The 13539-nt window shown below is 40.1% G+C and overlaps 1 protein-coding gene across 1 annotated transcript in view; it reads left to right on the top strand.

The window, feature by feature from the left end:
• Positions 1-1584: 1584 nt before the first annotated feature.
• Positions 1585-13539, top strand: part of LOC118328396 (contactin-4) — a 40947-nt gene continuing 28992 nt past the window's right edge. The window contains exons 1-7 of the mRNA XM_035662120.1: positions 1585-1651; positions 5551-5674; positions 6005-6180; positions 8031-8126; positions 11147-11350; positions 11907-12009; positions 12178-12362. Of these exons, the coding sequence (XP_035518013.1) occupies positions 1585-1651; positions 5551-5674; positions 6005-6180; positions 8031-8126; positions 11147-11350; positions 11907-12009; positions 12178-12362 (955 nt within the window). The remainder of the gene's footprint in view (positions 1652-5550; positions 5675-6004; positions 6181-8030; positions 8127-11146; positions 11351-11906; positions 12010-12177; positions 12363-13539) is intronic.

The raw sequence follows: 13539 nt of genomic DNA, 5'->3' as shown, positions 1-13539 counted from the left end.
TGGTACACCCTGTGAACTAAATTAACATCCTGTACTAACTAGTTTGGGATGAATACATGTACGGTTACAATATGAGCTAATAGCATGATGTCAGGCTGTGTTGTTACATACTGTATTAACCAACCCTTTTTGGCCACTTTGGCAAAACAAGCTGTAAACAAAATACATATATAACTTTTAAGCTGATATGACTAACTTGTTACCAAATTGTTGCTTATTAACACAACCAGCTGACATGACGCAACTAGTGAAGGGAAATCCGGCACTTTGTAGTGAGCCAGATCATTTGGCTGAGCTTTGCAATAGGAACTGGCTCTTTCAGCTCCCAAACGGCTCTTCATTTAGTACCACTTCTGGCTTTTATAATTCAGTTTAGCAATGTTTTGACCTATGACTGGCGTTTGTGCACACACCATTTAAATGTTTCAACTTAGTTATACGAAACCTTAATATTTGTAATAATGTAAAAATATCAAGCAATATTACATAACGTATTTAACGTTTTATTTATATTGAAGTATGTCTCACCATACTTGGCTTTAATGTTATTACCAAAGTGAGATATTTCTGGGTCATATTTTAAGAATACGATATAGGATCATCCTATTATTTTGTCTATTAATTTATTCAAAAATAAAAAGAAAAAAGAAAACAGCTCATGGGCGGGAGCCAGCTCCTATCATTCACTTAAAGTAGAGAAGTAGAAAGTAATAGAACCAGCTCGTTCACAAGAACTACACATCACTCAAAGCAACATTAGCATTCATTTGAAGTCTGCGGAGTCAGGTGATAACCCTCTATGGGTTCATCACAATGAGAGATATTGATAGATATATAGAAGCTTTCAACAATGGCCTCAGAAGTAATATCCAAACACACAGATGTGTTGGGATACAGGCTTCACCAATACAGCATAATATGTAATAAGTAATGTTTTTTGACAAGGTCGGCCAAATGTTTAAAGCTTCATTGTTTAGTTCTCAATTAACAGTTCTTGGCATCATGATCCATAGAAGATGTTGCTGCCTGTCTGCCTGTTTTGAAGTGGAATGATTTGCCCACAGAATAATTATGTCTGCATTCATTATCATTCCCTGTGATATATACTGTATACTTAATACATCACACAACTTGTTGGGGTAAATATGTTGAAACAGTTTTCGAAAGCATAGCATTACCTTTGGCAGGCTCAGCTCATCTGTTGCTGCTGCTGCTGTGAGCATCTATTTTTTTTTATTTCTTTATTTTTTTGCTTGAATTGCTCCTGGGAGTGAAGCAGCAGTATGTATACACTAAATATCAGCTCCCTGGTATCAGCTGCTAGCTGGCCCTTAGGCATGAGATCTTGGCTCTGCTTATTTGGTTGAATGAATTATTAATGGATCACCGATTTTCCACAAGTTCCAGCCTGTTTTTTATTTCTTCCAGAAAGCTTGATGTAGACAGCATCTCCTCATCTCCACGGTGCTCATTTGCCTTCTTTTTCTTCTAGAGCCAAACAGAGGAGTGTTTGCCCAAGAAATATTCTTCACTCTCTGGCAACTGGATGGGAAGAAGGAGAATCTTTGACCTTGGAAAATGAAGATGTTGTTGCCATGGGAACTGTTAATCCTTCTGTCACTCAAAGAGTGCCTGGCTGGTGAGACGCCAAGTCAAGTCGCCTTTCATGACACACCTGATATGCATACGTACACAGGGAGGATTCTCATGCATGGTTAGGTTATCATGTCGTTTGAAAAGGAATGATAGTAGCTTTATTATCTGGGTTGTATCTTTGCAAAATGTGGTCTGTAGATTTCACCTTAGTTTCAATAATAAAAAGGGCTTAGCAAAGCATTTCAGGGAAAAAAAGGACCACAGTGCCAGACATTTGAATTTAGTGGTGTAATTTCTGTTATTTAACAGGATGAAGTTGTCACAGGATGAAGTGAAACTGCCTTGTCTCATTCTAAAGATTGTCATTTGTTAGCTGCAACCAAAGTTTAAATCTTCTTTTCAGATCACCTCTGATAAACCTCACTCACTGCAAGATTTACATTTAAAGAGAGACTAACGTAAAGGAGAGCATTCACTCTCTGGTCTTTTTATGCCTTTCTGTTTTATTATGCAATTTTCTTGCTTTATGTCCAACTGCTGCCACTTACGTGAAATGTGGCAAGCACTATAAAAATCCACACTAACTCTTTTCTTAACGCTAATTTATTCTGTCCTCGCTCTCAGCAACATAGATCCCCATGGTGCGTCGAGGTGCTCCTCTTTCGCTGAGAGAAAAGCAGAGTAACATTAGCCTTCATTTCCCTAATACCCGTATGAGCTGCAGCTGAGGAGTTAAAATCTCTTTAAGAGCTTTCACTTTATGTCTGGATACGGTAACCTGTGCAGCTTAGACAACCGAGTGAGATTTAATCTCGACTGTCACATTTGACGGATATACTGTATACTGAACTTAAACCAACCATTTACAAGTCATCAAACAAATACATTTAAATTTATACAGCATATGCAGTGGGGTCTATTGTAGTGTTATGTGAGCTTCCATTTCCATTGATTTAGCATCTCATCTCAAGTCAGCAGTTTCACTGGGTTATATCTGTACAGCCTGCAAACACAAGAGAAGAGCTTGGGGGTTTACGCAAATGGCAGCGCCCACTCTTCTGTACATACATATACCTGCTGTTGAGCTCACATTTGTATGCATTCACATGAAAGCTAATTAGGTATAATTTGTGTGTGTGCGTGTTCATGTGTGCAAGTGGTCAGTCCAGTTGTGTGTTTACAGGGCAAGCCTGTTCTCAGGCACACACACAAACCACCGGATCATTTCCCAGGTGAAATAGCCCGCCTATTAAAGGTTCATTAATTTGTTTAATTTAAAGGACATCGCAACCAGGGTAAAAATGAAGCACCTTCCTTAGAGGCTGGGGAAACAAGGCCCTTACCTGAGGCAAAGACTCCCACTCTCATTAGGATGATGATGATGGTGATGATGTGGGAGGGAGCACTCTTTGTCCTAGTCAAGGTTAGGCACGTGTAAAAAAGCATCTCATCCTCTCGAGTGCACAAAAAGAAAAATGTGCGGCGTGCGGCTCGGTGTATGACACACAGTCTTAGAGGAAAGGGAGGGTGGACACCAGTGTTCCAGTATCTATTGAAGAAATGTTAGATTTCACGGGAGTAATTAGTGCAACATCGGTTAATTACTCCTGTGTATTGATCGTTTGGCTGGAGCTAACCAAAACAACAAGCTCGACTGAGCAGGCACACATGCCCAAACAACATTCGGATAGACAAGTGCTTTGCAGACTGTCTAATAATTAGATTGTAACCAGAGTAAGGCAACATTCTAGTATTGCAACTCTCCCGTACACACCTTAACCAAGTTATCCTGCTTGCATTAAGATCATAATGAAGTAAAGCATAACTCAATTAGCCACCCGGGTTACTTGTCAGTCTTTCTAATTACTTCTGACATGTAATATAGCTTAGACCAGTTTCTATCTGTGTTTTGATTGGATGCATGTGCATGGAAGTTCAGAGTGAAGCGGATGCTAAGTGTGAGTTTAAATAAAGAGTGGCAGATCTACCTTTTAGTGAATGACCACAAGTAATAGAGCTCGTGTTCAGCTCCCCCAAACAGCAATTGTCCAATCACAGCTTAGCAACCATAAATAGGTGCAGCAGGCCAGTCGAGTTTTGGATTTCTCAGTGTGCTGAAGTGTTGTACAAGCGGCGATACTCTGTACTATAAAGGCCGCACAAGTGGAAGCAATAGGTTAAAAGATGTGTTTATCTGCTCTAACTTAAGCTGCAGTCGTTAGCACGTCTGGCTAACTAGCTTACTTACTACCTAAACCAGCGTTACTTCCATGGCCAAAGAGAGGAGCATATCATTTACTAACTACATTAATACAGGTGTTGATACAGAAAAGATTAGCTTAATTGGCTAGCTAGCTACAGCTGATAAAACCGACTAGTGACAGTTATCATCTTAGTCTGCAAAATTGGCAGAAGTCAGCTAGAGATGCAAAGCTTTGTCTACCGTGGTCTGACTTTAGGAACCTGTATTTTGAATGTTAAATGTGTTGCTGTTATTATTGTAAATGAACAATGTGATGTGAGAATGGAAAACTTGACAGACATAGCTATGATAATTAAGGGGGAAGTGGGGTTATCAGTGCAGTAATATCGCCGGCACAGACGCATTATGTGTATATTAAAATTTGGTGGTCAAAAGTCAAAACAAAAAACGTTTTTGGCTATACATCAAAAATAGATTATTTCAGTTCCACAACTGGTCAGACAATGAATTGGTGACACTTTTGACTCAAAGGTCAAATCTTGCTGTGACCTCAAATTGACCTTAACAAATACATTTTTGGTCATCACTCCAATTGCTGCAGTAATAATGACAAAATGTCACACGGATGTTTAATGGGTTACAACGATGAAATGATGGCATGTTTTACCCAAAAGGTCAAAGATCAATTTCACTGTGACGCTTCTGTCCATTATTCAACCCTATAACTCAAGAACAGAAGGGCAGATTCTGTCCATATTTAACAGTTGATCGGGCACTGAATTGGTGATACTTTTGACTCAAAGTCACTGTGACCTCATAATAGGCCTTTACCCATCATTTAAGAATAATAAGAATTCCAGATTTTACACACTGTTGACTGGGACAACGCAATAAGTAAAACAATACCTCGCACAGTATGGACTCTCATCTTTCCATCATCTATTCTGCCTTTCACTTCCTACCACATTCTGAATTTCCCCAACCCTTGGAATTGTATTGCAGCATGCAGTGGGTGAGTTTCACCTAATGTCAGGAGAAAAGAAAAACACCACATTTTGTTTAGCTATACTATATAATAATCCATCTTTACATAGTAATCAAGTACATGTGTAATGTATATTCACTGGAATCATACATATTTATCAGTACAGTACTAAACTTCCATTTAGCCAAAAATTATGCTTCATACCTTTTTATTCTAAAGACATATAAAATACTACTTGACTAGAAGGTGAAGGCATACAACTGTAGTGCAGTAATTCTAGTTTATTTTCCATTTCCTGTAAGTGCACTTACCTTTCAAAAGAAACTTTAAAATAAATGTTAACACTCTGTTATTGGTGAAGTTAGGTTACCAAACCATGTATGCTTTAATTGATGCATTACCTTATGCTGGGTATTTGTACTAGTAAACTTACTTGTGCATGTAAGCATACTGGTACTAAATGAGAGCAGGAAAATAAAACACAACCTCATGAGTGATGTGTTGAAGGCTACATAGAACATGCCAATAGCCAGTATGCCACAGGGTTATCTTTTGTTAATTGCTCTCTCACCGCAGTGCTTTATCTGCCTGGTGACATGTGCACAAGAGAGTTTATTCAACACAGAACCCACTCAAAGAGCCATGTTGGCATTTAATTATATGGGTGCAGAGTTTATATACAGTCTTCTGAGCGGTGAGTTATTTATTTTTGCAATAATGTCACTTTCTCAGCACCATTGTACAGCTAATGTGTTTTTCAACACAGAGAATACACGCCATGGTCCTGTCTTCACCCAGGAGCCCAGTGACAGTATTTTTCCACTGAGCACTGATGATAAACAGGTGTTTATTAATTGCAAAGCAAAAGGAAACCCACCTCCGCATTATAGGTAAGTGTTTCGTATGCCCTTTTGACTGTCTATAAGGTGAGACCACAGTGTGTAGCATCAGTGAATGTGTGGTACACAGTGCTCTGCTGAGCTGTAATTGATACCTGCCTGTGTTACTGTACTGGCCACATTTGCATTTCAGCATAAACATTCATTAGAAGTAGGAGGGTAATTAATCTTTTAACCATGTGTGTCCGTGTGAGATGTTTTTCTGGATTTTTTCCAAATATTCAATGGAAAGATGAAAATATAGGTTCCTTCACAGTATTGGCAGACTAGGAAACTGGTGTTGTGTTTGATGATGATGATTACTTTGCATTGTATCTACAGGTGGAAAGTGGATGGGAGGGAAATAAACACAGAGTCAGATCCAAACTACAACCTTGTGGAGGGGAACCTGTTGATCAATAATCCTCATGTCATCAATCATGGAGGAGTGTATCAATGCATTGCCACAAACACATTTGGGACCATTGTCAGCAGGGAGGCAAAAGTACAGTTTGCATGTGAGTAGAGTCTTATGTAGATTCTTCTATGTATTGTAGATACTGTTACAGACATTTCCTTTGATTTTATGTAATATTATGCAAATGATTTAGAATAGGGCTCCAACTAATAATTATTTTCATTATCAGTCGGTAAATTAACCCTTGGGTTTAATTGGTCTATGAAATGTCAAACTACTTTTGTAACCATGCTTGTAGGTCTTTTATTTCATTTTATGTAGAATTACCAAAAGAAAAAATCTTATAGACAGGTAAAATCTTTAAAGGTAAAAACCACCCCTGTTTACACAGTATTTTAACCTTACAAAACTGGTAATATATAGATACAACTACCCTTTGTTAGGGTTAGCTTACATGCTCCCTGTAAGCAGCCTGAAACAGCCTCAATGAAAACAAAAGAGCCTAGAATAAGCTAGATAGTTGACTTGAAGTCTCATTCCCAAAGTGTCCTTCTTTGATGACCTGGGATCATTATTCTCAACTCTGATTGGTTGTTTTTGTTCAGACCTGGGAGATTATTGCAAACCCTATTAGGAGCTCTAGGAGGAGTCAGAGGAAACTGATTTTCTCACTGATAATCTGTCTAATGTACTACTCTCAGGATATAGTGAAAGTTTTAGCAAATATTACAAAAAGTAATTTTTGTTAAAGTTACCTACTGCAGCTTTGATGCACTACAGTGGCATAGGTATTGTATGGATCACTGTGATGACAAATAAAATATGATAAACATTGGATCTTTAACCAATGTCCAGAAATGTGAATTCAGTCTAAAAGGAGACATCATGCTCTTGGCTGCTATATAATTTTCTATATATTCAACTATATATATAGTTGAAACTTTCTCTGAGGAAAAAAGCTTTACAGGATTCCCAAACTGTCAGTGTGTCATGACAGGGAGAGCCCTGTGTTTAAAGAAGATCAAAGTAGTGAATGTGATTGGCCGTGATTGTCACAACCTCTAACGCACCCACCCTTAACGTATGATAATGTATTTGTTCTGATCCCACCCCGTATCTAAGTGTGCCTCAGGTGAGCCAGGGGAGCCTGTCCATGAAAATACCATAAGTGCATTTGGCAGCCCTGACGCACTAAGCAGGGCGATGAGCGCCGCGCCGCAGGGTTCACGAATATAGAGCCCTGAGTGTCCTTTTCAGCTGACTTTACTGTGTCTTTGAAACATGACAAAAATACATTACATATTCGACACATACACATGCACGTTGAATGTGAATTCCAAGATGTTTCCTGCATGTGCTGTTTAACGTCTTCAGTGCAACAAACACCATACAATTCCAAAAAGTAGCGTCACAAAGCTGTCCATGGTCATCTTCAGTTTTTTGGGGAATTTCCTCAGATTGAATGTCTGAAATGACTGTGTTACCTGTTCACACTAATCTATATAATTTGTAGCATAGTGGAATATATGAAAGAAAGAGCACTATGTCTCGATATGAGGGATTCTTTAATCAGTCCAGTTCTGGTTTGACCACTGCTGATATTTGCCTGATCCCTCCTGGGACTTGGTTGGTATTTCTAAAACTTTGGGACTGATATGTCTTCCCACTGTTTATTCTCTCGCACTGCACAGCAGCATTTAATTAAAGGTGAAAGTAATCTCTCAAGCTCGATTTGGTGAGGAGCACTTTGGTGCACCCTGTTGTACCCGATGTTCTGCGCATGCTGTGATATTAACAGGGGAGTCTCCGGTTTGGCTTGTAAGCAATGGACGGACAGGGAAATATTCTTCATAATGAAATGCCCTTCCTTGGATGTCACCTTTAGGTAAAGTTATTACAGCTGCCAAACCCTGAAAAGTTGACGTTTTATTTTTATTTTATATCTAACAGTTCTGCAGAACTTCAGCAAGAAGCCAAGAAACACGGTGTCGGTGAGAGAGGGTCAAGCCGTGGTTCTGCTCTGCGGCCCGCCCCCCCATTACGGAGGTACTGCGCTCTGTCCTGACTCTCCTGGTCTTGCACTCCCGCTTGCCTCAGCAACCTTTATTGTTTCTCACTCTGCTGCTTATTATCTCCCTATAACACTGCTGTCTCTTTTGTTTTTATACCATCCCTCCTTCTCTTTTTGCTGCTCTTCTTCCCAAACTCTGACACACTGTTCCTCTCACTTCTCCTTATCTGGCAGACAGAGGGGAACTTTTTATGACCAGCCACCACACTACCTGCCCAGACCCATGCCTTCACATCTATAGTTCATAGCCCCGCACTTCTTAACCTTGAGCTCACTTTTCCTCGCACATATGATTTGTGACCATGCTGTCATCTAGAAAGTCTCCAGTGCTCCACTTCCCCAACTGTCTTTTTTTTCTTGATGTGGGCAGGTTATCTTTGGGTAATAAAGGCTACTGGTGGCTGCTGTGGCCGGGGGAGCGTTTATCCCATGGCACAGCTGCGAGTCGGCTCATGTGTCTGTGTGCTGCTGATTAGCAGACCCTCAAAGTGGTCCGCACTCCTGCAGCCATTCGGTGCCCACCAGCACAATTTCACGCCAGCGTACCAGCCTTTCTCTGCTCTCTGTTGCCAGCTGAATCCTGTGGCCACGCGGGATTTCCACACTTTAGCAATTTGCCCTCCAGCCTTCCCTCCCTCCCTCCTTAAAATCCTCCATGTCTTTATTTTTTCCTCTTAAACAGAGCATAGGCACACATTTGATAGGATTTGCACTACACGATAACGCTCGCTTCAGGTGTTTTAAAATTGACAAATGGGGCAAGAGGGTGTTTTTTATTGCCACAAGGTTGAAATTATGTCAAAGCTTCTTTAATGCTTGTTGATGCACCACTTGAGGAGCACCTTATTAAAAGAGGAATCATCTGAAGCTTCGTTGAGCAATCAATAGGTAAGTGGTCTAAAAGGAGCCGTGCTGAGAGTCAAACTCCGTCAGAGGACATGAGATTATGTGCCTGCGAGTCCTCTGTTGCTGTGAGACTGCAGCTCTTAAACCGACCCAGTCTCTGATAGTCCCTAATCATGAAAGGTCTGTCAGTTTCCGCCCTGACTTTCCCTGTAAATGATTTTAATTCACTGTTTTCCCTCAAGGAAGCGAGTGTGACTTTTTAACGTCTGCCCAGTCAAAAGGGCTGACTGCAGAATGTCATGTGTCTGATACAGGAGGGCTGCACTAATAGCCAAGTTCACTCTGCAGTCCCTGCAGACATCTCTCCCCCTCTCTTTCTCTTGCAGTGTATGTGTTTTACACTGGTACATTGACATTCTTATCATTCCTTTACAGTCTTTGTTTTGACATGAATCCTCCTTGTTACTGATAAGAGTTGGAAAGATATTTTATCTAAAATCTATAAACCAGACACACACGTGTGGCCTTGCATGTTACTACCTATTGCAAATTCCATCTTTGTTCTATTCCATCTCATCTTATTGTTAACATGAAAGGAGATTCAGACTGAAAGCCATGTTTTTTTCAGGTACCAGTGAGACAATGACATATGAGTTTAAAGGCTTAAACACTGCACAGCAGTTTACAGTACTACAGGGCAGAGTTTACTACACTCGTAAGGTACACAATAGAATTACAATGACAAATGTATGCTTGCACATATTTGATTGATGGACTTCAGTACCGGACGACCCGGCATTCTTTTGTTGGAGCCCTGTGTGTCTACACCCCCGCTGAGCAACACAGAGGTTCAATTCAAAAGAATGAGTGGGCTGCGTTATGTCACACAGTGCTGCTGTCTGTCGGAACTCGACCTCAGTCCATCTCTCAATCCTTTCTGACTTCCCTATACTCAGTCTGTGGCACTTATTCTCAAGCCAGTTCATTCATACTGAGGACACAGGTCTTTAAAAATGAGTCATAAATAATACTTGAAATTTTTTCCTAAAGAGAATTTTTTTTTCAAAAGCAGCTGGGCACTCAAAATTTTCTTCAAAGGTTACTCAGAAAGACTTATTTGTTGGAGACTATTTTCAGTTGTGGACTAATACACATTTTGTGGGTTCATTGAGTATCTACAGTAGCAGGTTGATTGACTACAGTGGCAATGTTCAGTGCAATAAAAGAACACGTCACCCAGGGCAACAGTGTGGCTGAGGATTTATATGTTGTATTTAAAGACCCAAGATCTGATTCTTTGTTCCAGTGTTAATTGTTCTCTTGATGGCTTGCTTGCTATAGGCCGAATATATGTCGTAGTGTAGTGGACAACATGCTCTACCTCCTGAGCCACATCCGTAGTCATAGTAAATAGCACAGTTTAGTGAGTTTATTCATTTATTAATTTCTCTCTGTTTACTGGGTTGGTGATGGAAGTTCGGGTAGAGGCCAACAGGTTATACAGGTTTCTCTACAGTGCCATAGCTCGGCAAAGCAACACCCACTCTGATCAGCCCCCTCTCATAATTAAAACCCTGCCCACATATTCTGTTTACGCAAGCAGTTTTTAACTGGTTATGAATTAGTCTCACTTTAATATTTATTTATATTTATAATATCTATATGGCCTACATAAACAAATCAGAAAAAAGACTGGCTATTTCTATATAGTTGCTGTAACGCCTGCCACCGGACTGGATTTTGTCGAATTCTGACGGAACAAGGTGGTGGAAACAGCACGGCTTTTGTCCACAGGGCCCTCCAGAATCAACATAAACTGAAAGTTTCTTATGGCTGCTTTAACTAAAAAAGCTTAGGACTCTCTAAGTTTTTGCTGAGCCTTTAAATAGGCATACTTTGTACAATCAATTCATCAATGGTTTTGTCTTTTCATGGGATTTGTTGACATAAAGAAAAATATAAAATATCACCACCTTATCCTTTGAAGTCATCTTATAACTATATTTGTGGCAGAGAAATAAAATATCACATAATTTATTTGTAATAATATCTCTTCCCATAAACCTTCTACAGGTCTTAAAGTACTGGTCATTTTGGGAATGTCACTGAAAGGTATATTTTATTTGTAAGTATTTTTTTCTTCTTCCAGAGATCAAATATTCATGGATTTTCAATGGGCAGCAGAGCTTCCTGCGGCAGGATGCCCGTCGCTTTATCTCTCAGAGGACGGGCAACTTGTACATAGCCAAAGTCGAAGCCTCAGACGCCGGGAACTACACGTGTGTGGTGAGAAACATGATGACCAATGCCACAGTGATCAGCTCTCCAACCCCTGTGGTGGTGCGGAGGGATGGTAAGCATACCCAGTTTGCCTCCGCTGCTTCCTGGTTATCTTGCACACTGAATTGACACACGCTGTCTAAGGGAGGGCGAGCCTAGGAGATAAATCGCTTGTCTTGAGCGTGACACAGTTTTTGCTTTTGCTTAGTAGCAAGGTTTATGCACCCTCCTAAAGCCTCTGAACTATACAGGGTTATGTATGCGAGAAACCCTCTCTATCTGCATGAAGGCACATATTTACATAACCAGAAATGTAGTCTACGATAACAAAACTGCACGCAGGCACACACACACACACACACACAAACACAGCAAGGAGCTTGCCACACATACTAAACCCCATCACGACCGTTTATGTGTACCACTCCAGATTTGAGCTGAGGCAGATATGTAATCCAAACTCATCCATCCGCTAAGCCAAACGCTGTTGTATATGGCGTCAACACGCGCGCTTTCTCTGTGCCAGTGTCATCCATGCCACAGCTCTTACATCCAATATGAATTACAGCAAACTGCATGTCCATGTTTTGTGTTTTGACTGATGTGATTTGCTTTTATCCCTCATGCAGTGGTGATGGGTGAATACGAGCCAAAGATTGAGGTTCAGTTCCCTGACACCCTTCACGTCTCTAAAGGATCATCAGTGAAGCTGGAATGCTTTGCCTTAGGAAAGTAAGTGTCAGAAACATTAGCACGATGCAGCCCTCACATTGTATTGTCAAATTCGTGCCAGACATCCTCTGTAACGACAAGCGGGCTGACAAACACGGCAGCAGTCCGTCTGGCCAGTGTGAGCAGGAGCATGTGGCCAGCATGACCTTTTTTGTGTGACCTCTGCAGCCCCGTGCCTTCCATCTCATGGAGAAGAGCTGATGGAAATCCACTCCCTGGCAAGATTAAAATCAACCACTCCAGTGGGGTTCTGGAAATTCCATATTTTCGCCCAGAGGACGCCGGCGTGTACGAGTGTGTAGCCGAAAACAGCAGAGGACGAAATGTTGCCAGAGGGCAACTTCTATTCCACAGTAAGAAAGAATTTATACTTTTGCTTCCTGTTTCAGGTAGATGAGTCCTTAATCACTACTGTTTAATGTCTAGCACTTTACTATATAATTATTTAGTGTTTGCATTTTTTGGAAAACAATCTCAAGTGCTTTATTATTTGTTCTGTCTAAACTAATTGAGTTATTTTCTCAGCATGAAATAGCCTTATAATGCCGGGATAATCTGGACTTAATTTGCGCTCATTATCTGTGCTTTTTTGTGATGACAACGTTAAAGATCTCCCCTGGCACAGGGACTATTTCTATTAACCAGTGGCTTCAAGTAGAAAATGAGATTACTCATATGTCAGGATAAGTCTGCCACCTCCATAGAATCAGAAGGAAGCAGCTGTCAAACTGCTTTGAATGAATCATTTGGATGTTTTAGGAAAGCAGCGTTTACTTCAGTGGATATTCGCAGCTGCCCTCTATAGGCAGACAGATGAGTGAGAGTCTGCAATGTGTCTGTCTGCTGTACGTGTTGATAAAGAACCAAAAAAGATGAAGTGTATTAATTAGTTTGGCTTAAATTATTTGAGAACTTGTACAGCTTCTGCTTTAATACTAATACATCTAGTTTGGTGTCAGTAGTGCTTACATAAAGGCAAGTTTATTTAGCATAATGCAATTCAAGGTGCTTTACATAACGCACTCAAAAGGTGATAAGCCGTTGAAAGCATTAAAACACAAATCAAAAGATAGACCCTTTAAAACAAATTATATGTATGTGTATATATATTTATATATATATATATATACATATACAGATACACACATATAGATAGAGAAATAAATTGAAGTAAAAGGTTGAAAATAATTAGGTCTGATGGTTCAGTCAAAGGCAGTGAAGAACATGAAAGAAGCTGATTTAAAAGAAGTCAAAGTTTTTTCCGGTTCTGTGCTGCAAAGTAACTAATTACTGCTTCTCCATGTTTAATTTGGACTCCGTTAACAAACTACCTGAGAGGCCAAGAGGGGTCATTTGATAAAACAAGGTCAGAGATGTATTTATGTCCTAAATGACTGAGAGATTTACAGACAAGCATATAAACTCTGTGATATGACTGGAAGCCGGTGTTTCTTAGTTTCTTTCCGAGTACACAGTCTTACGTGAACATGAATCCTCCAGTTCTTACTATCCAGACTTAATTATTGATTT

This window comes from Morone saxatilis, unplaced genomic scaffold (assembly GCF_004916995.1).
Source record: "Morone saxatilis isolate NCDOM2014 unplaced genomic scaffold, NCSU_SB_2.0 Contig18, whole genome shotgun sequence".
NCBI classification, from domain to species: Eukaryota; Metazoa; Chordata; class Actinopteri; family Moronidae; genus Morone; species Morone saxatilis.
This window is presented reverse-complemented; position numbering and strand designations above follow the sequence as displayed.